The sequence below is a fragment of the Eleutherodactylus coqui genome, chromosome 4 (assembly GCF_035609145.1).
Source record: "Eleutherodactylus coqui strain aEleCoq1 chromosome 4, aEleCoq1.hap1, whole genome shotgun sequence".
Taxonomy (NCBI): Eukaryota; Metazoa; Chordata; class Amphibia; order Anura; family Eleutherodactylidae; genus Eleutherodactylus; species Eleutherodactylus coqui.
This window is the reverse complement of record NC_089840.1, coordinates 109,723,385-109,748,859: the sequence shown is the minus strand read 5'-3', so window position 1 is coordinate 109,748,859 and position 25,475 is coordinate 109,723,385. Positions and strand designations below refer to the sequence as shown.

The 25,475-nt window shown below is 39.8% G+C and overlaps 1 protein-coding gene across 1 annotated transcript in view; it reads left to right on the top strand.

The window, feature by feature from the left end:
* Positions 1 to 25,154, top strand: part of LOC136624694 (amine oxidase [flavin-containing]-like) — a 99,924-nt gene extending 74,770 nt beyond the window's left edge. The window contains exons 7-15 of the mRNA XM_066598651.1: positions 8,222 to 8,371; positions 10,497 to 10,656; positions 12,055 to 12,151; positions 13,470 to 13,523; positions 14,026 to 14,083; positions 15,674 to 15,771; positions 19,577 to 19,688; positions 21,691 to 21,753; positions 24,473 to 25,154. Coding sequence (XP_066454748.1) covers positions 8,222 to 8,371; positions 10,497 to 10,656; positions 12,055 to 12,151; positions 13,470 to 13,523; positions 14,026 to 14,083; positions 15,674 to 15,771; positions 19,577 to 19,688; positions 21,691 to 21,753; positions 24,473 to 24,628 — 948 coding nt within the window. The 3' untranslated portion in view covers positions 24,629 to 25,154. The remainder of the gene's footprint in view (positions 1 to 8,221; positions 8,372 to 10,496; positions 10,657 to 12,054; positions 12,152 to 13,469; positions 13,524 to 14,025; positions 14,084 to 15,673; positions 15,772 to 19,576; positions 19,689 to 21,690; positions 21,754 to 24,472) is intronic.
* The last annotated feature ends 321 nt before the right edge of the window (positions 25,155 to 25,475 follow it).

Sequence of the window (25,475 nt, the reverse complement as noted above, 5' to 3'; positions counted from 1 at the left end):
GGTCAACTTGTCATTCAGGATCCAGGAAAGCTGAGTATAAATGTAATGGTGATCTCATTACTTGTCATCCAGCTTTCCAGGAGCCCTGAATACCACGTTGAATAGTTATGGCAATGCATGTGGTATGCATGCTTGCATAACTCTGCAGTTGGCATTCAGGATCCTGGAAGAGCTGAGTGACAATGTAATGATTCCATTTGTTGTCACCCAACTTTCCAGGAACTGTGCATGGCATGTATCATTATGGTTATGCATAACTAGGCACAAATATCTACACAATACAGGCAGCTCTTTCTCCCTCTGCCCCTCCCTCTCCTATGTAGCTGGCAGATGTGAGAGTGTCTGTACATACAGCTGTCTGCTGAGGCAGGGGGGAGCAGCAGCTCCTTCTCACTAATCAGCTGTTGTATGGGTGCTGGTGTCTGTACAATAGCTTCCTGCTCCCCCGCCCTCAGCAATCAGCTGTTGTACAGGCGCTCTGCTTCCTGCTCCTCCCCCGCCCCCAGCAATTAGCTGCTGTACGGGCCGGCGCTCTGCTCCCTGCTCCTCCCCCGCCCCCAGCAACCAGCTGTTGGGCTGCCGCTCTGCTCCACTGCTGTGCCGGCTTTGTATACAAACGGCCGGCAGCTCAGTGAGAAGGATACGCGATCCTTTTCAGCTCCGGCCGGGTCTGATCTCGGCACGTTCGCTCTATAAGACGCACTGACTTTTTCACCCAACTTTTGGGGGGGGAAATGTGCGTCTTATAGAGCGAAAAATACGGTAAGTCCTAATTGTTGATGCACCATGCAGCTAGAATGTATATATACATCCTCCACTTTAGTGACACATCTCATTATATGGCATTCTGCTAGTAAAAAGATTGGGCCAGAACTTTGCCAGTTGAATCCTAATGAAGTGACAGGGAGTTGTAATAATCAGCTCTCAGCAATTAAAAGTGATAAACATAGAGGCCAAAACGAGCTAAATTACCAGCTAATGACAGGAGATATCGAAAAATAGAAATGGGGACCATTGCTTCCAGGTCTTCCATTGCTGATAGGTTAATCAGAGTACATATATTTGGTATTGTTAGGTACAGGAATGTAAGAAGATGTTTTTTATGAATGTTTATTACATTGAATTAGAAATAGAAAAAAATGAAGAAAAGTTGAATTGTATAGTATTTCTGCCCATTTTTCTTTATATAAAACATAAAATTAAAAAGTACTGGCCATGTCCTCGTATCATAAAAAAACCCAATCTATGCCCCAAAAAAATTGAAAAATATTAACCCTTAGAATGTATTGTTTTGAAAATGAAATGTGAAATGCTGATGCAGAAAGGCCTTGGTCACGAAGGGTTTAAAGAGAACCTATAAGTATGTCTGACATGTCCGTGTCAGTATTTACATGCATTCTTCAAGAAATTTTTGAGCACATGTTTTAGAGACTATTACTGAAAATGTAAGGATCCAAAATATGAGTTTTAATAATAACATTAAAAATATAATCAAAGTCTACAGTTCACATGAAATGCAGACAAGAGAAAAGGGTACTATGCGGGTGTCAAGACTACAAAAAGATATATTGGCGCATGGAGACAAGATAGTAATTTCCCAATTCACTCCCCTATATGCCCTAATCGGTCACAGGGCACCTGCCATGGCAAGGACAACCCTGTCAGGACAGCTCACTCTGTTAAATCCTAATATTTACTGTTCCATAAACAAAAGCGGTTTATACTACCTTTCCAAAGAAAACATGAACCTATATAATGACATTAAAATGCCAAGATATTCAGGCCCGTAATTGGGCAACTCACTGCAGCCAAATGACAATGAAAGTGGCCAAGAGATCCGGCAGCAACATAAGTAGTGCTGTGTGCTCTGTATAAATTTGCTGCTAGTGTTGGAGCACATGCAGTCCTGCCCACCTAATGTCTAGAAAAACAAACATAGAGCTCTTCAATAGAGCCTCTGAGATGGACCAGGAATCAGCCCAATGTCACCATGTGTGTCAGTGGTGATGCTGAAGGCCGCAGACTCTTTTAGGCCAGATACCCAATAGATGGGTGTATACATAACAAAGTTCCCTTCACTGTGCGATTGGGCAGTGAATTTACAGGGTTACAATCTCGTCAAAAGAGACAGTGATGAACAGAAAGGAGGAGGGGTGTGTCTGTACAATAAATCGTACTTAGTGCCCAGGCTACGGGAAAATATAGGGGCAGGAGATGAACATGTGCAATCTCTGTGGGTAGAAATACAAGGAGAAAAAAAATAAAAAAAATACTGATAGGGGTTTTCTATAGGCCACCAAAAGCAACAGAAGAAACTGAAATCTTAATATTAAAGCAGATAGAAGAGGTGTAAAACCGCAACGAAGTAATTATTATGGGGGACTTTAATTATCCGGATATAACATGGGAAAACGAAACCTGCAAATCTCACAAGGGTGATAAGTTCTTGAGAACAGTTAAAGATAACTATCTTACCCAACTTGTGCAGGAGCCAACTAGAGGGAGGGCCACTCTGGACTTAGTACTAACTAACAAACCAGACCTAACAATGGGGGTGCAGGTTGAGGGGCACTTGGGAAAAAGAGACCACAATATAATTAATTTTCAGCTGTGATTTAATAAGAAACCTTACCAGGGAGCGACAAAAAAACTAAACTGTAGTAAAACAAAACTTGATCAGCTCAGAACTGTTATCAGCAACATTAATTGGGACAACATCCTCAAAAACATCAGTACAGACAACAAATAGGAAAAGCTTAAAAACTTCCTAATTACCTTATGTGAGCAGTTTATACCCTTTAAAAAAAAGAACCACAAGTACAAAGAAACCAATGTGGCTCAACAAGACTGTAAGGGGGCAATAAACAAAAAAAGAAAGAGTTTAAACTGCTAAAACAAGAAGGCAGCGAAGAAGCACTAAAATCATACAGGGAAAAAAACTAAATATGTAAAGAAAAGATCAAAATTGCTAAGGAGGAGGCAGAAAGACAGATTGCCAACGAGAGTAAAAACAACCCAAAACTATTCTTTAACAATTTTAACAGCAAACGGATTTGCAGTGGGAGCACTGGCCCTTTAACGAATAATGCACAAGAAATATAGAAGATGATGAGGGGAAGGCAAATCTATTAAATGCTTTCTTTTCAAGTGTATTCACGAACGAAAAGGAAATGTCACACAAGATGCAGGGGAATAAAACGAACCCCCCACTAAATATTGCATACTAACACAGGAGGAAGTGCAGGGTCGGTTAAAGAGGATTAAAATTGATAAATTGCTGGATCCAGATGGAATACACCCAAGGGTTCTAACGGAGGTAAGTAATGTGATAGCTAGACCACTATTGCTTATAGTGTCCACAAATATCAAAACCAGGGTTGTACCACTGGATTGGTGCATTGCCAATGTAGTTCTAATTTACAAAAAGGGGTCCAAAAGAGAGCCTGGTAACTACAAGCCGGTAATTCTCGCTTCAATAACTGGAAAAATATTCGAGGGGTTTCTGAGAGATGCCATCCTAGATACCTCAAGGAGAACAACGAAATAACTCCTCACCAGCATGGGTTCATGAGGGGTTGATCATGTCAGACCAATCTGCTCAGCTTCTACGATGAAGCAAGCTCTAGGCTGGACCTGGGAGAGTCTATTGGTCTCATATATCTGGATTTCTCAAATCATGAAACACCGTGCCGCATAATAGGTTGATATATAAAATGAGGCAGCTCAGACTGGACGAAAACATGTGCATCTGTTTAAAAAACTGTCTCAGAGATAAAAAACAGAGAGTGGTAATAAATGGTTTGTACTCTGATTGGGCCACTGTTGCTAGTGGGGTGCCACAGGGCTCAGTACAAAGCCCCATTCTGTTCATTATATTTATGAATGATCTGATAGAAGGACTGCACAGTAAAATATCAATATTAGCAGATGATACAAAATTATATAAGACAATTAATACAATGGAGGACAATGTGCAGCTACAAAAGGACCTAGATAAGCTGGGGGCTTGGGCAGAAAAATGGCAAATGAAGTTCAATGTTGATAAATGTAAAGTTATGCACATGGGCAGCAAAAATGGATATCACCAATATACACTTAATGGGGTACAGCTAGGGAAAAGTGACATGGAAAAAGACCTGGGGGTACTAGTGGATTGTAGATTTAACTGGAGCAACCAATGCCTGCTGCAAAAGCTAATAAAGTCTTTGAGTGCTTTAAAAGAGGTATAGGGGCGAGAAAATTATTCTTCCACTATAGAAGGCACTTGTCAGGCTCCACATGTAATACTGTGTACTGTTCTGGACACCGATACTCAGGAAAGATGTTGCAGTGCTTGAGGGGGTACAAAGAAAGGTAACTAAATTAATGAATGGAATGAGAGAACTGGAATACCCAGAGAGGCTATCAAGTTGGGATTATTCACCCTGGAAAAAAGTTGGCTAAGGGGTGATCAAATGACTATGTATAAATACATTAGGAGACTACAAGGATCTCTCCCATGATCTGTTTATAGCCAGGACTGTGTCAGTAACAACAGGGCATCCACTACGCTTAGAAGAAAGCAGGTTCCATCACCAAAACAGATGGGGGTTCTTTACTGTCAGAGCAGTTGCAAACGTAAAGGGTGTCTTAGCAGCACACCGAGCAGCTACAACAGTAGGGGAGGAAGAAACAATTTTTTTTTTCCAAATAATTTTTTATTAGTTTTGATTCCACAGTTTACAAGTATATGTTGTTAAACAATCAATATATGACAATACATTTCAATATCAGTTATTATGATAATTAAAGAGGTAATGATTATTTCAGGAATCCTTGCAGGTATGGAATTCTTATATTTAAAGTATCAAAACATTTAAACTAATCAACTAAAACAGTTGTTGTTTTGTCAAAAAGCGCAGCCACAACTTCCATCTGGAGTCAAAATTATGTCTGTCATCGTTATTGTTGGCAAAAATTTTCTTGTATGTATAGTGATCTTTGATAGTTTCAATTAATTCAGTAGAGCAAGGAAGATTTTTGGACTTCCATTTTCTAGTAATTATTAGTTTAGCTGTAAGTAAACAGTGGCATACCCATTTTCTATATTTGTAGGGAATAAGATTACAATTCAGCAATAAGACTAGGGGGCACTCCCAAGATGTGGAATACAGTTCCCTCTCCTCCACAATCCCTCCAGCATTGATTGCTTACGCCAGGGATTCTTCTAGCTAGTTTAGATGGGGTGTAGTACCACCTTGTAAGTAATTTGCAGTGTAAGAAGAAACAAATTTTTTAAGGTGCACGCTCACCGTGGGATCAAGCATGACAAAGTCCGCTGTGTTGGACGAAACATCGTAAGTTTTTTCCAAACGAATGGACTTTTAAGCTATACAGATGACATTTGGAATTTTATTCTACTGATGACTACCTGATGATTCTTCGAAGACTTCCATGTGGTGCTGCTTACATATGTTTATTCGTCTACTGTCAGAGCAGTGAGACTGTGGAACTCTCTGTCTGAGGACGTGGTGATGGCAAAATCCATTAAGGAGCTTAAGAGTGGATTAGACGTGTTTCTTGAGTAGAAGGATATTAAAAAATATAGACATTAGGTGACCAGCAGGGTTGTTGTTCTGGGTTTTACATTCAGGTAGGAACTATCGAAGGTTGATCCAGGGACTATTCTGATTGCCATTATGGAGTCGGGAAGGAATTTTCCCCCAAAAGGGCTAATTGGCTTCTGCTCCTTGGGGTTTTTGCCTTCCTCTGGATCAACTAGGGGGTTGAAACAGGATAAACTAGATGGACATTGTATTCATTCAGCCTAGCCTACTATGTTACTATGTTACATCAGCAGTGATGTGCATGGTCAGCTTTTTGTCTGGTGATATTGCTACTGTGACTTTTCTGAATTAAGTGAGGGAGGTATTTTCAGAACAGGATATTGCTTTTTCTGCATTCTCTATTTCACTTGAATCTATTTTAGGAAACTGTATCAAGGTTATGACAACAATAGTAAATCCTGATGAGAAATCCAGTCGCTGGAGAACTGGATTAAAAATAGAATTATTCTAAAGAAACCGAGGGTTCTCCTGCATCTCATTCTTGTACACTGCCATTGTTAGAAAGGTGGGCGCGAGAATCTATAGAAAGCTCATTGCATTTTATGCAGGTTCTCATTGCTGAGGAGAGAGGCTTCCCTTAAATTTAAGACTGACATAGATTTTAGGAGAAAAGAGGCACTCCTACCATCAGTTGAGAAATATTAATCTCATCAGATTATCAGAAAAGAAGAAGAAGAGATGAAAGGGGTACCTTTTCCTGTAGCCAGTGGTTTTGAGGAAGGGGCAGGGGGTGCCAGGGAGATAGATCATCTACCTATCCTTCATTTTGCTCATATGCACCACTTCCTGGATCTTCAACCGCTACCAAGCAGACACAACAACTGATTCCTTCCAATTCTTTTTTAAAGAAAGGGTGGTTGGTTTCCCGAAATATGGGTCCTCCACAACAGAGATAATGATGGAGGATAGATTATACATTTGTCATCTAGAGAGTTGAGTAGGAAGGTGAAAAAAGCAAAAAATGTGAGTGGAAGATGTGATTCTTCTGTCTCATTAAGATGGTGGGTCGTGGAAAAGACCTAGTACACCATTCACATACCAACAGCCAACACAAGGTGTATACCCAGCTATAACTGAGGAAGGGGCATTGCCCCAAAATGCGTCTTTATGCTGGTTTGAAATAAAACAGAGAAGCTGAGCTTACTTTCTGTATTGTACTGAACTTTATATTTTGGTCAGCTGCACCTATATCCATCACATTTTTTTCTTCACTGAATCATCTAGGGAGTTGACACCTTTGGAGACTAGTTTACTGCAGAAGAGACTATCATTTTTTAGCAACTACCAAATATCTTATATGCCCAATCTGTCAAGAGATGAAAAGCAGGCCTTATTGAACCTGGGAAAAGATGACTCAATTATTACTAAAGCATCTGATAAGGGTAGCGGTTTGGTACTTCTTGTCTACCATATGTATGGGAATATGTGTTTGAATATCCCTTGTTTTTATCATAAAGGGACACTACATCCTTATATCTGGGGCTGTTAAAGGAGCTCTTGTCTGAGGCTTCCACTCCCAACAAGTCCTGCCCACTTTTTATACAAAAGTGGTAAAGATGACATAAAAAGCCGAAAAGTCACAAATATTTGTGCAAATCCCCACTTTCGCAAAATGTTTTGACCTTTTTAGTAGTATAAAATATTTTATGACTTCCTCCCATAGTCTGCAAGTTTACGTTATAGTCTTTAAAAACGGTGGATCCATATGCATTTTGAATCTCAACAGTTTTTGATAATAGCATAGTGAGACATGTGAACTAACCTTTTTCACAGTTCTGCCACATTTCTACTTCTCCTCATGTTTTCAGTTATAATATGTCTTTTTGCATGGATTAGGTTGTATTATTCTATGTTTATTGTAAATAGTGATAGGTCACATGTATTTAGAGCCCTGCATTGCCCATTGCTCTGCTGTTACTCCTGACAATACATGAATAAATTCACTACTGGGTATTACCATATTTGTAGTCGGTAGGATGTGTCTGGCACTAAGCACTGATTGGACAGTGTTAGGGTGGTTTCACATGGGCAAAAAAGTTGCGCAATTTTCACCTGGTGCGTGAGTCAGTTAAAAAGCTGAATACGAAACCAATGATTTACAATGGTTTTATTCCCATATGCAACATTTTCACTAATGCGATGTTGAGAGAATAAAAAATCGTGGCTTTCTCTATCTTTCTGCGATGTGATATTTTTTGTCTTCCATGTATGCCTTTGGAGGCCTCTTTTTATTGCATCGCAACACTTCAAACGGACGCAGCAATGTGATTTTAACAATTCAAAGTCCCATTGACTTTTACAGTAAAAAAATCACTAAATTTTATTGCAGGTGGCAGCGATGTAATGCGAGATTATTAAAAAAAAGGATTGCTAATGCTCCCAAATCACTGTGAATAAACATGCGATTTTGTCGCGATTTTGTCGAGGCAAAATCGCGATCACCCGTGTCGAATTGGCCTGAGAGTGTGAAGGAAATTTGCAATTCATTTCTAGGAGGAATAACAGAGGGACACTTTATTTCAGAGTTCAGCATACACATTACTGATTACTATAATTATTTCATTTTAATTATAAGCATTTCCTAATGTATTTTTCTTAATTTCATGTTTCTTGAGGAGAGAAAATTTGTTGGTGGAGCAGGACAAATTAGTGAAAAGATGGCAGAACGATTACAAGGTCGCGTAAAACTGCAGAGGCCTGTAGTGCGTATAGATCAATCTGCTGAGAACATTATAGTAGAGACTGTCAATCACGAAATATATGAGGTAGGAAATTGCATTTTCCATTTATAAAGATCACTTTTTTATGTTAAACTATGTGTAAAATTCCTCTGTTAGTAAGTTGTACACCTGAAAACCTTCTTAAAAATGAAGCTCTGACTATAGTGTTTCTCCAAAAATAAGACCTACCCTGATAATAAGCCTACCCTGATTTTTTCAATAGGAAAGGAGAATGAAAATATAAACCCTACTCTGAAAATAAGCCCTGGTTACACTACATGAAAAAAGCAATAGTCACTTAGCAGGTGCCATCTGTGTCCCTCCTGCTGGCCTCAAGTGCTCCTGCCGGATTCCGTGCAGTCCTCAACACCGATGGAGCATCTCTTGCTGCTAATGGGTCTTGAGTACCCTACCTCCAGCAAGCAATTGCTCTGATTGGTTCAGGAACGCCGTCTCAGCCAATCAGAGCCATCTCTCAATGAATCAATCACAGCCATTCATTGAATAACATAATTGAATGGCTGTGGTTGGTTTCTTGAGCGCCGGCTTTGACTGGCCGAGGTGGCACTTGTGAACCTATCAGAGCAATCGCTTGCTGGAGGTGGGGTTTTCAAGCCCCGTTATCAGGAAGAGATGCTTTGTCTGCATTGGGGATTGCACAGAAGCCTGCCACAGCGAGCAACGGAGACCAGCGGGAGGGACCTGGACGGCGCCTGCTAGGAGAGTATGTGACACACAGGGTCTTATTTTTGGGGAAACATGCTATATCCAGATAAAATGTTGCCTAAATTAATCATCACATTACAATAATTTGTATACTGTAAAGTATTGCTACTCCTAGATGCTTTCATTTCACAATAATACCATGTAAAGTAGACCAGGGCAGATATAGCAGATCGGAAATGTAGCAAACTTTTTTGTGGCAAAGGTGGCATCTTGTAATAGAGCCATATTTAAATTCACTGAGCACTTCACTGTAAGCTATACTACGACTAATGTTTTTCTATGGAGATTACATGGCTGTGTGCTAGATTTTATGTACTCTTTGCAATGAGTGTGGCTAAAACTCATCTCAATAACTAGGAAGGATGTCAATTTGTGGCCAAACTGATGGGCAGTACATACCTCGCATCACATTTATTATGCGTTTTAGACACTTTCTATAAGTCAATGGACAAGCGGGTGTGACTTAGTGGAAAAGAGTGCAATTTAGCTATTTTCATGTATGGTGTGGGTCAGTACAATTAGAGTGATAGAAAATGTTTATATTTTTTATGTTTTATAGCTTCTAATAAAGTTTAAAAAATCAGTTTATTTAAAAAAAAAATTGTTGCCATGTTTTAACCCCCATAACTTATAGCTATAGTTTTGTTTAAATTAAAAAGACTAAATCTGTAGGGTTGAAAGAAAGGACTATATTGACAGCTGCCAGAGGTGGAAGGAGACTGATTCTATTCATATTAGCACCAACACCGAGGGTGACACGCAGAAGCAAAGAATTACATAACATATATATCTTTTTATACTAGAAATGCCAGAAATTAATTTAAAACAGAAAATAACTGCATTTCAGAACTTTTGGTGGAAAAATGATTAATGGGTCCTTTAACTGATATTTAAAAAAGTTGTCCAGGGAGGAGAAACACTTTCAGTAACTAAGCCAGCCCCCTTCCCTGCATTGGCAATGATAGAGAAAAGCTAGCTTGGTTATTGAAATGAGCCAAACAGGCATCCCTTGAGATGATGTCACATATACCACATGACCCGGTGTCAGAAATAGGCCGGAAGTTGAGGTTCTGACACCACTAGATCAGATAAGTATTTCACTCACCTGGACAATCCTTTTAAATGATACTATGATGTTAGTAAACAGTTTGCATGGCTTTAATTAAATCTATTAACCCCAAAAATATCTGACGGATAAATCAATGTCTAGTGTATGTTCACACATGGAGAATTTACGGTGGACATTTCCTGTCAGAAAATAACCTTCTGTAAATCGACACCAATTGGTGCAAATTTTGACAAGGATTTGGGTGCAGATTCTTCCTTCTGTGGAAAATCCACAGCAAATCTGCCATGTGTGAATGCACCGTTAAATGACTATAGTTTGGGAACATGCAAATTACATTCTTGTACTTGTGTCTAAAAATCCTTTACTCTGTTGCAGGCCAAATATGTCATCAGTGCCATTCCACCCACTCTTTGTCTTAAAATTCACTTTAATCCTGGTTTACCTCCATTAAGAAATCAGCTAATTAATCGTGTTCCTATGGGTTCAGTAATAAAGTGCATGGTTTATTACAAGGAAGCTTTCTGGAGGAAGAAAGGTATGCACTCCTAGATATCGGGGGCTTTATTTTTAATATATATGCAAAGACAGGGCTTAATTACTGACTGACTAAAAGTCTATGTGCCAGGGAAAAGATGCATCTGCTGGTTACATAGGAGGCACCTGAGAGGGTTTAATAAAAAGCAGATGTGCCTTTCAGTGCATGCTCCCAGTCCTAGAAGAGACAGGCTATTAACAAGGGTTTGTGGGGGCTTCTGTGAAGGTATGCAACTTGTGGTGAGGTTCTGTGGCACTAGGCCTGGTAGCAAGGGTGCTATATGATGTTTAGTTAGAGGCCAGATGGCCAGGTGTTTAACTGTCGTGCCCTGTGTAAATTGGTATACAGTGTGAACACTGCTGTGCTGGAGTAAAGTGATAAATAAGGGTGAACTCAGATTTTAAGGAAAAATTACATTGTGGAGTGCATTCATGGCTGTGACACTACTTGTCTTAGAACAAAGAAACGGTGGTCCAAGTGTGTCTAATCTCCAGTTTGTCACAATATGTTATTTATATTTAAAAACTTGTTTGTGCCATTTCTGGGGCTACGTTTGGGGTCGTGGGTGTAGTACCCATGCAGGACCAGACAGTAGTCAGAGGAGAGCCAGGAGTCAGCAACAACTGGTCTCACGTCGCGGTACAAAGGAGGAGGCAGGTATCGAGGTCAGGAGGAAAGCCAGGGATCGGTATTGGTAGTTCTCAAGTTTTGGTACAAAGGAGGAGGCGAGTATCGTGGTCAGGAGGAAAGCCAGAGGTCACTATTGGTAGTTCTCAAGTTGCGGTATGAAGGTGGAGGGGAGTATCGCTGTCAGGGGGAAATTCAGAGGTCGGTATCAGTAGTTCTCAGTTAGGTTGCAGAGGAGCAGGCAGGAGAGGAGCTTGACTAAGGCTGGGAAGCACAATAATCACGCACATGAGCAGTGGCAGGGTCAGGCTTTTATAGTTAGCTTAATTGGAAACTGGCCAGAGCTAGAACAGGGGAACAGGCCAGGGAACAAAGGATAATTGCTATGCTTTAGCAGAGGGCTGGATGGCTCAGCAGGGAGAGCTACTGTCTAGAGTGCAGGAGGTCCCTGACATTATTATAGAATGGTTTTCTTGAGGAATGGTCTACTCAAAGATATTGGCCACTGTGCATAATATGGTGGAATTAAAATTTTGGCATAGGAAATCTGATCTGAGTAAGGGGTTGGTCTTTTGGAGTGATTTTTAATTCTAAGGTTAGGACAACACATGGATTCTCACCACAGATTCTATGCACAGAGAAAATGGATTATAATAGACCCCGGAGTGCTCCATTGCTAATTAATTTCTAATCATTAGTAGACATACAAGAAACATGGTTGAATGTTATACTGTGAGCATAAAATTTTCTAACTCTTTTATTATTCCCTAGATTATTGTGGGAGCATGATTATTGAAGATGAAGAAGCACCAATTGGTCTAACCCTTGATGATACAAAACCTGATGGCACAGTGCCTGCTATAATGGGGTATAATGTTTTCTAAGTTAAGAGATAGATCTCAAGTTCATAGTTCAATATGGATAGCTTTGACTATAGCTCAAACATATCACTAATAGCACAACTATGAATTCCACTAGTGAGACAACAAGGACCAGTAATCTAATGTAGTGTATCAAAAACTTTGAATGTAATTTAGTTATAGCATTTATTTTGAGAAAACATGATATTAGATAAAAAGTTAAATTAGTCCTTCACAAATTCGTTAATAAAGAATTTTGGTCCATCATTCATTAAAAAGCAGTAGAAACGTATCTTACATTTGTACTGTAACGTTAGCTCAATTATTTGTGTATAGGAGGCAAAGGCAAAGATTGGTTATTTCATACAGGGCAATAATTGTGTGCTTCAGTTGAAGTTCCAGAGTACAATGTGCGGCCGCACAGCTGATCGGTCGGGGTCCCCTTTAACTTATCAAGCTCAATTCTGCAATAGCAGGTCATGAGTTAAGATATCTAAGAGGAGACAGAGGTGCAGGCAGGCTTGCAGTCCCTCTTCCTTGAAGTGGTGGTCATATACGCATTACCGCACCATTCATTTTTATGGAACTGGCAGAGATAGCTGAACACTTAAATTAATGAAGCTGAAATGTGCATGTTGTGACCACCACTACATTCATTTAGGGATAATCGGGACGTCCTTTTCATGATTGGTGGGCATCAAGCAATTAGATCCCCACCGATCAAATGCCTATCCCCATTCCTGTGAATAGCAGATAAGTTTCTTTCGTGAAACAAACCCTTTAAGAAACTTAAAGGGGTTATAACAAAATTTTAAGTTATCCCCTATCCACAGTCTCTTCGTGGAACAAACCCTTTAAGTAACTTGAAGCAGTTAACCAAAATAAAAAGTCATGTCCTATCCAATGTCCCTTGTCCTTTTCACTGCAGGGTTAATGCACTCCCGCAGTGAGAAAGAGACTGAATAAAGCGCTGGTCGCACAAGGACAGCAGCGCTCCATTCACTTTCAATGTGACTGCTGAGATACCCAAGTGACACCCATTCTCGAGATCGTTGGGGGTCTTAGCAGTGAGGTCCCAATTGTTTAGCAAGTTATCCCCTATCCATTGGATAACTTTAAATTCTGGTACGACTCCTTTAAGCAATTCTATTAGCATCAGTTATGAGTTTGTATACAGATATGTAATATTTAGTTTCAATATGCACATTAGAAAAAAAATACAGTCAACATCCTAGTTACCTAAAAAAAGACAAAATAACCAAGAATGCATTACGTAGGGAAAACAAATACAAAATATATTTATCAGATTGTTTCATTTGATTGTAGATTCATACTTGCCCGAAAGTCAAGGAGACTGGCTAATCTTACAAAAGATGAACGGTAAGAGAAGGGTTTTTTTCAGTTTTTTTGCATAGGCTTCCAGTTCTAGTTTCATTTGTATACCTCTATAAATAAATAACTTTATTAAGTACATACAGTATGAGCACCTGTTGAATTCTCTAACCATATCTGATGTGTTTAAAGGGGTTGTCCACTTGTAAACTATTGATAGCTTATCTACAGCATAGGCCATGAATAGTAGATCAGAGAGGGTTCGACGCCCAGGAAGTGACAACTCCTTCAAGGTGCTTGATTTTTTTTTGACAATGAGCTCAGTTTGCTTTTTTATGTTTCAACAATATAAGAGATAAAGCCGTAAGTGTAATCGACAACTCTATTGGCAGGAACTGGTAATGCCACGGAATAGGGATTAACCTGGGTAATTGTAGATAATATAAGTCTTATAATGTATGTGCATTCTATACAATTAATGCAAATATCAGATGTCAATCTTGGTAATTAGACTGCATTCAATAAAAATGTCCTTGCCTTTTATACTTAGAAAAAGAAAGATCTGTGAGCTGTATGCAAGAGTGTTGGACTCAGAGGAAGCTCTACATGTAAGATCACTTTAATATTTCATTTATTGTGCTTTTTATTTTGGTGCTTAACAAAGGGTTAAATTATTGCAATAAGAACTTTTTAGTAACTCTTGCACAGATATAAAAATAAGAGAAATACACGTGTGCCAATAAATAGGGAAATGCTACTGTGAACCACAAAGGATAGTTCCAGTAAATCCCAGCAAGTTCTGCCATTCTAAAGTAAATAAAAGTATTGCAGGTGTGTCCACAGTCCAGTGAAACCCCCTATGATTTTATGGAAGAGTTATTGCACCTAAAAAGTCATCATTCTTTTAAGGGTTAGAAATAAGACCTTTCCATTTGATATGAATGGCTTCTAGACATGATTGACATGATGCCACGTAGACAAAAAAAGAGCTTTAACCCTTTCAAATGCAGTGTCGGACCTCGTTCGACATTGAAATTTCCCTGCATAGAGGTCCAACACATGTTTCTAACACTATGCAGAAAAGAGGTCCATCATCGGCGTTCTCTTCTGCATATATATATTATAGTATGCAGGAAAGATCTCCAACATCCAACCTCACTTCTGCAAATGTAATATACATACCCTGTTTCCCCTAAAATAAGACCTAGCTTAATTTTCGTGGAGGCTTGAAATATAAGCCCTACCCTGAAAAAAAGCCCTAGTCACACTACATTAAGAAAAAAAAAAGAAAATAATATATTACCTAGCAGGCTCGATCCAGGTCCTGCCTGCTGCTCTCTAGAGGTTCCGTGCAGTTCCCGCAGTCCTCAGCCACTCGTACAACATCACTTCCTGGTTACGGGATTCATACATCCCACCACCAAGACGTGATGGCTGTGATTGGTTCTTCAGCCGCTACTCAGCCAATCAATGCAGCGCTGGATGAACCAATGCAATGGCTGTGATTGACCGTGGCTCAGCCAATTCATTAATCCCATCTCTACAACTCGATGGCTGTTGATTGGTTCTTCAACTGCTGCTCAACCAATCAATGTAGTGTTGGATAAACCCATTAAAGCCATCACATTGCTTTATCCAGCACTGCATTGATTAGCTGAGTGGTGATCAAAGAACCAATCACAGTCAACACTTCCTGGAGGCAGGATTTAGGAATCCCAGAACCAGGAAGTGATGTTGTATGAGCAGTCGAGGACTGCAGGAAGCGCATCGGAGCTGTGGAGAGCAGCAGGACGGACCTTAACCAACCTGCTAAAAATTAACATAAGACTGGGTTTTATTTTGTGGGAAATATGGTATTAACTTATGTTTACTTTTCAAAAAATTGCTAATAGAATCATCCTGACAGCTCATTTTTATGTGTTTCTGTTGAGTAATTCCAAGGAGCCCACAAAGAGTCCCCCCCCCCTCAAAAAATAAATAAGAACTGGGGAGTGAGTAAGTAGCAGGGAAATTGAATTGGAAAGGATTAAGGCATCACCTATTCTTTAGTTTCCTGCTTAGCAGAGTAGAGAAATTCAATATGTCCTTGAAGTTCAACTTGCTGAAGTGGGGAAAACTTGAGGGCATGTTGTAATATTGCTACAGTTTAACTATGATGTACAGTATCTTTTAGTTGATAACTGTAAATATACCAACAGCCAGTGCATTATGAAGAAAAAAACTGGTGTGAAGAACAGTATTCTGGGGGCTGCTATACGGCTTACTTTCCACCAGGAGTCATGACTCAGTATGGAAGGTAAGCTCAAAAGTTGTACTATTGTCAGAGAGTGGCAATGTAAAAATATTTTGTGGAAAAAAAATTAAGATTTTTAGATATTGTTTTAACTTATTTTGAATGGTCTTAGCACATTAAGCCCTAAATGTGATTTAACCTTTGGTGTATAAAAAGACTCTTAGAAGATACCAGAGTGTAGTGAACCTCTTTTTCCATTTGCGTAGAGCTTGTTGACCACTAGATATGCCTCTACATTGCAATTGGAGAGATTTCCCCCAGTTAGCAAAGTTTGAGAGGAGGCGCATTATTGGAATGCAAGAAGCTGAATGGTCATATAGAGGAATAATCCACCACCCCGGCTGTTCTGACCAGACTGTTAGGAGATGTTGGATTTGTGAGAACACACACACCAGGCGACCAGGCTCAGAATGCCCTCAACAGACCACCAGTTAAGAAAATCATCTGATTGTCCAACAAGAGAGATTGCCATCCAGAGACAGGGGGCACCATCATTACGGATCCATGTTTCTTTAGGAACTATTTCCAGGTGCTTAGCTGAAGGACATTTGGTCTGACAGCACCCATTAAGTGAACTGCCTATGACACCCACCCAATGTGGACTCCATTTATCTTGGCGCCAATGTGATTTAGAAACTGGACTACTATAGAGTGGAACTTGGTTTATCTTATCGAAGAATCCAGGTTTAGTTTGGACACTGACGATTGCTGTGTTCATGTCTAGAGACCTAGGGCTGAGCACCTCAATCCTGTCTTTGCTGTGGAGAGGGGCCATTACATATGACAGTCGTTTACCTCTAGTAGTGGTATGAGGGACAATGACAGCACAGAAATATGTTCAGGACATCCTGCAGCCACATGTGTTGTGTCTCATGGCAGGGCTTCCAAGAGGCATTTTCCAGCAGGATAATGCTGGGCTGCACACAGCAAGGGTGTCACAGGAATGCCTCCACAACATTACCACATTTCTGTGGCCTGCCCAGTCAGCAAATGTATCGCCAGTATAACATGTAGAGGACCATCATGGATGCCAACTTTGACAGCCTACGAGTTTGCATGATCTAGAGGCTCAGTTACAGCAAATGCAGACTGATATGCCACAGGATACTATATGGAACATGTATGCTTCCATGCCCACCCATATTACATCTAGAGGCAGCCCAATAGGGTACTAGAGCCTCCTGTTAGGTATTCAGTTTTCTGCACTAAATTATCCCTTTGCTCTGATATTGTAATCACTTACTTATAACAGCATTACAATCACACATTGAATGATTCTTTCAGTTTCGACAACTCCTTTTAGATGCTTGATTTTTTTTTTACAATGAACATTTCTATGGGATGCTATTACTGTGTAATGGTTATTTTATGTTCCCATGTGTAATGTGACAAAAGCGTTAAGGTCCATTAACATGCAAAGATAATCTTTCAAACGATTGAAAGGTTGAAAGTTTAGCAATCTTTTTGCATAATGTGTTAATGGCCACTGATGGCCATTACCACTTTATCATCTTCATTTGCATGTAAATGGACCTCCACAAGCTGTTTGCAGAGCCTAGCTGCATTCTTCTCATTGCGGGTGTTGGCAGATTACAATGTTAACTGCCGACTCCCAGAGGACATAACAGCCTGTGGTCTACTGACAGATAAAGCAAACCGCTTTATCTCCAGTAGCTGAACGATGGATTTTAAGTTCACCTTAAAATTATGTTCAAACAAAAGGTGCCTGATGCCCGCGTTTACATGTAACAATTGTTGCCCAAATTCGGTCGTTTGAACAAGTTTTGAGCAATAATCGTTGCGTGTAAATGGGCTTTTAGATTATATCTATTGTTCCTATTGTTAAGAATGAGTGGGAAGCTAAACACCTCATCTGGATCAGACTAAATAGTTGTCCTAAAAGGATGGATATAGAAAACAAAACCATTAATAATGAAACTAAACAATAGTGAAAGGGAAATCTCACCCTAACATGCTAATAATAGAATAACCCTATCTAAAAGCAGGGCATGCCCCCTGATGAGGGTGGCCCCATGTCTTGAAACTTGGGGAAACCTAAACTGTCCCTAGGTGTTAACAAGAGGGTGTCAATTAACAGACATAAATAACAATAGTCACAGCAGCACTAGGAAGCAGATGTTGCAACACCAATAAATTAGTATAAACACCAGGAACTTATCTGACTGAGATGACACTATGAGGGCTCAGTCACACGGGTGCATCCAGGTGCCGATGTGCCCGTGTTACTGCAGGATAAGACGGCCGCACTGCAGGTGCGGACGACTCTCCACACTGCCAGAAGAAAGAACACATGACCTACTCCATTGTCGGTCATGTGTTCTTTCTTCTGGCAGTGTGGAGAGTCGTCCGCACCTGCAATGCGGTCGTCTTCTTTGTGCAGTAACATGGGCGCATCGGCGCCTGGATGCGCCCGTGTGACTGAGCCCTCAGGATATGGACTGGATCAAAACTCCACCATTCAGAGAAGTAACTGGCTCCCTCTGAAAGGAGGGGCCAAAATAAATGTACAAAAATATTGGTTTATTGGCAGGCTAGGGAACCTACTTTGCTGCCAACCAATAACCAACCAAGCCCCACACTAGCCAATGATGTGTACATGTCAGTGCCAAATGACAGGGTGCATGTGCTGATACCCTGGTCAAATAGGCCACTGCTGATGCCACCATGTCATCCTGAATCAACCTTCTGATTGCGGATGGCATGTCGCAACACCTACATTTTTTTTCTTAAAGATGGAATGTTTCTTGATGTACATACAGTACATACAGGATATGATTTTGTCTAATTCATACTATTGGTGGTCCTAACAGGCATGAAAAATGCCAGGTTTACCTAGTAATACTAAGGTGTTTATTACAGAAATATGGTCCCTGTTAAAATATAACTTCTAATGGATATACATTAAAATAATTAGCCAAAAAGACAAGACACATATAAAGACATCCAATATAGCTATGGTTCATAATAAAACTCCATGGCACGGGGGCATCTACTCCAAACAATTGGGAGAGTTCTCATGGAAGTATTGAGCTCAATCTCCTACTTGATAGTGATGTATAACAGGTGACTGGGACTCTCAAAAATACACTCTCCTCATTAATGTCATTCAATGGAGAAGTCACTCAGTCAGGTTCTGGGTACTTCCCACGGTAGGAGGAGACTTTTATTATTATCCCTTAATCTCCAGTGTACCAACAGTTTTCCCTCTCCGTATGATCATGCACTCAATAAAGGAGTAATGGCATCATTGTTGACAAAATTGAATTAAACCCAACAGATTCTTGATTCCAGATATAATGGAAGAGACAAAAGTAACGATTAATGCCCACTGTTATTTGTGCCATAAGATATATTCTGGCTGTGAGGAATAGAAAAAGCGGCATATAATCTGTCACAGCTAATTAATATTTAGGTTAGTGCCTAGATATATGGCTACTACTACGGGGCACTCTCCTGATTAAATTGATTGAGCTTAATACTTCCATGAGAACTTTGCCCATGTGCTATGGAGTCTTATTACTAACCATAGTTATGTGGGATGTTTTTATGTGTGTTTTGTCTTTTTGGCTAATTATTTTAATGTATATCCATTAAAAGTTATATTTTAACAGAGACCTTATTTCTACAATTCTCCCAATTTTGTTCTTTTGGGGTTACTGCGGCCTCCAGTGATTTATTAAGGTGTTTATTACAATTCTATAAATATTATACAGACACTGATAGAAATATACATGTCATTATATATTTCAGGAATATTAATTGTATTCCTTTCTCATGATATTTTAAGGGTTCTTCGACAACCGTTTGGTCGAATTTTCTTTGCTGGCACAGAGACAGCCACTGAGTGGAGTGGATATCTTGAAGGAGCAATCCAAGCCGGAGAAAGAGCTGCCAGAGAGGTATATATAGTACTCATTGTACTGTATATGTCACTATTGTCTTTTAGTTTTTAGATTTTGCAGTGCACTAAGGGTTGCTCCTGGGGTATTGTCCGCCCAAAAAGTGACAGGGCTCTAGGGACTGAATGTAAAGGTAGAGGTAGCAGTGTAGGTAAAGCTAATCAGTTATTGTTACATTTGTGTGCCATGGAAATAAAAGGCATGCTTGTGTAAATAGAAACTCTGGTAATTAATTGCATGATACTATATAGTGGTATATACCAATTCTACACAGGCGCTCTGCAGACCATATCAATTATAATACAGTTAAATCCAGTGGCTCGTAGGTTACATCCTGTTGGATTGTAGAAGTTTTTTTTCCTTTCCTTCTCCCTCTGACCAAGAACGACATGACAACTTTTTCTGATGGCTGCAGAGTTTCTTGCTGAAACATCTTTGGCCCCTTATTACTTCAGCCATCCCCAGTCTACATAGCAAAACAAATGAATTCAGACTTCTGAGCAGACCCCTGCTTCAGACATTAGGTCTAAGTACATAGCAATTAAGATACAAGGATATCATTTTAAAGTATGGAAATTATGACAATATAGGGCCATGAAGAAGCGTGTAGAAGGACATGAAAAAAGTGCCGTGTGGTGCCCTAGCATGCTCTGGCTCCATTATACCACTGGGTGCATCCGTGTAGATATATATTTGCTTATTTGTGGATCTAAGCCTGATAACACAAATGTTTTAGTACGGCTGAGGAAATATATGTCTACTTGGCTGGAAAAGATTAATGTGGTTGGTTACCAATGCTAGCTGATAAGGATTATATCACAGCTGTTGTTTTAATCATTCAAACCTCACCAAAGTTTTATATGGACCTTACTTTATACATGAGGGCAATGTTGGATTAGAAGGACACAGGTCTCTATTATATGCTAAATTATTATAGTTTCCCATGGTAAACAGCCCCACATACATTTTTGTCCTTTAACAAACGTTACAGTTAGCACCATACATTGAAGCAGGAAGCATTGTCCTGACATTCAGATACTTAGCCATAGAAATGTAATTTTTCTCCTAATTAAGCCAGTAGTAACTCTGATCAGTGTGGTGAGTGAAGAAATACATGTTCTTTGCTTTAGTGGGTCAATTATTTATGGTATGTAACAGCTGTAAATCAGTTCTTAGCTTGGAAGACTCTAGAAGTAGTAAGTTATAGAAAATTGTACTTCATAATAAGCAGCACAAAGGACCAGTAGGTAAAAATTTTAAAAATTAATTTTGGAAAGCTGTCATTGCTACTTTAATGGTCACTGATACCTTCAGTCTGATCCATTCTTCTGCTAATGTTTGTCTATTGAGTTTGCTTTTCTGCCTGCATGCTTGTATACCCTTGTCAGTAGGGGTTGTGGCTAAAATACACGAACCTACTAGAATTAACTGGTATCAATATATGATTAATTGAGGAAATGTGATTACTAGCTATTTTCAAATGTACCTTTTTTAAGTGGACAAACATGTAATTTACCTGCAAGTGCATTTGTTGACTTATAAAATGTTAATAGATTTGCAAAAATAATCAAGCTAAGTTATACACAGCTGTGTGAAAAAGGTTTGTCCACCTCTTAACTATTGATAATTCAATAGTCGATCAGCTGTTTACCAGGCCACTGACAGTGTTTACAGAGCCAGAAGCTGACAGCTGTGTACACATTGCAGTGCTCTGGATTGGTAATGCAAGCATTATTCCCATTAAATTCAATACCTGCAATACCAACCTTGGGCTGCTGCCAAGTGCACGGAGCATCCTGATTCCTGTTCCATACACACTGTGAGCAGCTCTGTGAGCAGCTGATCAGCAGGTATTCTGAGCAGTGGACCCCTGCCAATCAAGTATTGATGTCCTATCCTGAGAATAGATCATCAGTAGATCAGAGGTGGGAAGAATGTATATAAATATAATCTAGGTACTTAATTGTAAACACTGTAACCTATCCTATGAAATGTGTTTTAGATCTTATTTGATTTGGGAAGAATTACAGAGGGTGATGTATGGATGCCAGAACAGCAGTCATTGGTAAGAGCTCAATTATGACTCCGAATTGTGTATCCCTCTTTTTGGCTGCACAGGAAGCTATATCTAGACACACGTACACAAGGTGTATCTTTTTTGTCGCTGTTTATTGGGGCTTCTACAACAGTAATCTGTAACAATAGTACAGTGCAATGCATGTAAACAGGACTTTATAAAACCCAATTCCCAGAGTGGGCAAAAAAGCTGCATAAATCTGAAAGCATGCTACAAGTTTTCAAAAAGACATCAAGCTTTATGTGTTACTGATTGCTTTCAGATTTTCCTTCACTTTCAATAATAACAATTGAAAGAACGTCAACTGTGGCAATATTTTTATTAGAATTAATGATTGTAAATTATATCACGCATATTGTCAGTTCTAGTAAATAGGTCATCAGTAGTAAAAGTCCCAGACAACCTCTTTAAGGCTTCTTTCACATGAGTGCATATCGGCCGGCCATTAAAACGCTATGTTGGGAGAGGAAAATCTGGTGAATGGGCGCACAAATCAAACATTTGTGTGCTCATTCATATAGCCTGGTGAGGCCAGCGCAAATGCGCTGAGCTCACCAGGCCATCGCCCATTTCCCCTCCCTCCCCATCGCAAGCTCACCTCTTGTTTCTCCCCGCTTGTTCTGTGCAATGGGAATGGGCATGGTGGGGCGGAGATAAGCACCAATCAGCCCCGCCTCTTCCCATTGATGGCTCCGCCCACATCCCAACCCTTCTCCATAGCCATCAATGGGAGGAGGCACGGCGGACCAGCACTTAGCTCTGCCCCATCCCGCCTCCTCTCATTGCAGAGAACGAGTGGGGAGGAATGAGAGGTGAACTTGCACGTGGGGAGGAGAACAGAGGGAGGGAGTTTAGCAGCCACACTGCTAAACTCCCTCCTACCTACAGCCGCTGCCATGGGTTCCCAAAGGAGCCCATGCAGCGGTCGACATATTCTGGCCCAAAAGATTTTGTGGGCCCGACGTAAAAACACCCGACATAAAAACTTGACTGCAGGTCTAGTGACCCAAACTTGTAGCATCATGACACCTATCTTTTGCACACGTGCTGCGATTTGTGGCTGTAATATGGGTGCAAAAATGCATGCATATTGCATTTGTGTGAATCTGGCCTTATTGTTGAGGCATTGGCTCCAATTGCAAAGTAATATTTATGTTCATATTTGAGCTTATAGATTATGTTTTCAAAATCTGATTTACCAAAATTATAGGGCAAATCTTTCACAAAGAGCTGACAATTGTCTAACATAACAAAAGCAGTAATATTCACCTAACCAATTCCCTGCTGCTCTCATGCCAACGTTCCCCTGGTTCCCTGCTGGTATCCCGTTGGTCTTTATTTTTCCAGCTCCAGCGGTCAAATTGCCATCAATCACTAGCAGCATCATTGAGCTCAATGTTTTCTACATTTCATTACTACAGCCCATGATTGAAGTGATCATATTCACTATGCCACATTACCACTGGAGCCTAGTAAGCAAAATCAAGTGGGGTCCAGGGAAATATCAGCACGGGATCAGCAGGGAATTGGTAAGGCTGCAGCCTTATGTTATTATATAGAAATGTAAGCTCTTTGTAAAACATTTAATGGGGCTGAAAAACTCTTGTAACTGTGTTTGGCGAACTGGAAAAATGTGGAGTGACACTTAAATGTACAGGCCGTCCTAAAAGTATGGAAACACCCATATAGAACAAAATTGATTTGACAGACCGTGTTCCAATTTTTTGTACAAGCTGCAGTGGAAGGCGAAACCTGTTGGGCAATGTCCTCAAAGTGTCAGCCATTTTGAATGCCGTCTTCTAGAATTTAACTCTAATTTTACTAATGGGAAGGTAAGTCTGGGATATATCAAACTAAAGAAAATTTTACCAGAAAAAAAACTTTGTTTTAACATAACTTTGTTCTCATGTTAACACAGTGATTTTTCTTCATTACAGACAATATGAATGATGGCATTATATCAAGCAGAACATGTTGAGATCATCCTTCGTAAGGTGTTGCAGCATCTGCAATTTGTAAGGATGCCATTTATTTGTAGACAAGATTCAATGTATGGAGGCATTGCAAAACCCCACATTATTGAGACAGAAGACGAGTGCTACATTTTGGGCACTTGCTGAATGAGACCATAACAGTGGCTGCTGATGCTTCATTAGTAACGATTTCTGGTTATGCAGATTTTGGTTTATCAGTGACAGAACCTGTTTCTTAGAATTTGAAAGAAGTTTATGGGCTAGTTGGGTGGCATTGATTGGAAACTTGTGATAACACATGTGCTTCATTATTCTGACATAAGGATGATCTCAAACATTCTGCTTGAGATAACACCATCATCCACATTGCCTGTAATAAAGAAAATTCACTGTGTTAGCATGAGAACAAAGTTATAATAAAATGAAGCACAACATTATTTTTCTGGTGAAATTCTCTTCCAGTTTGATATATCACTCACCCACCTTCTCATTGGGAAAATTAAAGTTGAATTCAAGATGATGGCATTCAAAATGGCAGTTATATTGGTCACATAGCCTAACAGGTTTCTTCCTTGCCAGGAGGTTTGTATGCAAAATTGGATCACCATCTGCCAAATCCTTTTTATTCTCTATGGGTGTTTCCACGCTTTTGAGACACCTTCTACTTTTTGAAATATATAAAAATTAATTTGTATATAATTTGGTTTTTATTTTCCTTTTTCTTATTATTGTAGGATATTCCATCCTCTCCAATTACTACTACCTTTTGGGAAAGAAACTTGCCATCTGTGGGTGGTTTATTGACTCTTGTTGGATTTTCAGCAGTTCTAACCTCATCAGTGGCTTTAGGGCTAACGGTTTACAAGAAAGGACTTCTCATGCGGAATTAAACGTTACTTTAGTCGCAATCTTGAATTCTAGTCTAGCATTCCAGTGTGTGAAACATCTTGATGATATCTCATTTAATAAATGAACAATTTAATTCATGTTAAAATAATGCACATGTAGTTTAAAGGGGTTGTCCAGGAGTTTAAAACATTTGTTGAGCAGCAGGGAATGTGTTCAGATTTTTATTTTTTTTTAAGCATTACTCACTTCCTAAATTCCCTACAGCTTTGCTGCAGTTATGACATACCATACATCCGCAGGACCGCTGCAACAACATTTTAAGTGCTAATGGATGTACTGCACATCATCACTAAAACAAAGTAAAAGACCAGTGAGGACCAATGGTCTGTGGCTCAGGAGATTTAACAGGTGTGTAATGCTGATATTTTTATTTTATCACATTTCTTGCCATTAGAGTTTTTAATGACTAGACAATCCCTTTAAGGGCTTAGTCACACGGGCGTTTCTTCTTGCAATTTTTTTTTTTTGTGTGCAAAACTGATGCGCACAAAAAAATCACGTGACCGAAGCCAGCGTCACAGCTGAAAAAAACAGGGAGAACATCGTTCTTCTCTGCCACAGCTGTTACATCTGTGGCAGAGGAGAATGATCTTCATTATATGTTCTCAATGTGGTCGGCGCTGCTGCCGCCGGCCCCATTGAGCGCATATACAAGGACAACGATTTGCACAGAATGCAGTTACATGCGTTCTGCGAATCGTTGTGTCATATAATTTTCGGCACATCTGCATAAATAACGGACATGTGACTGATTCCATTGCAAAGCATTCGGTATATATAGATGCAGATCACAAGCGCATCTGCAAATCGGTCAAAAAAACGCCTGTT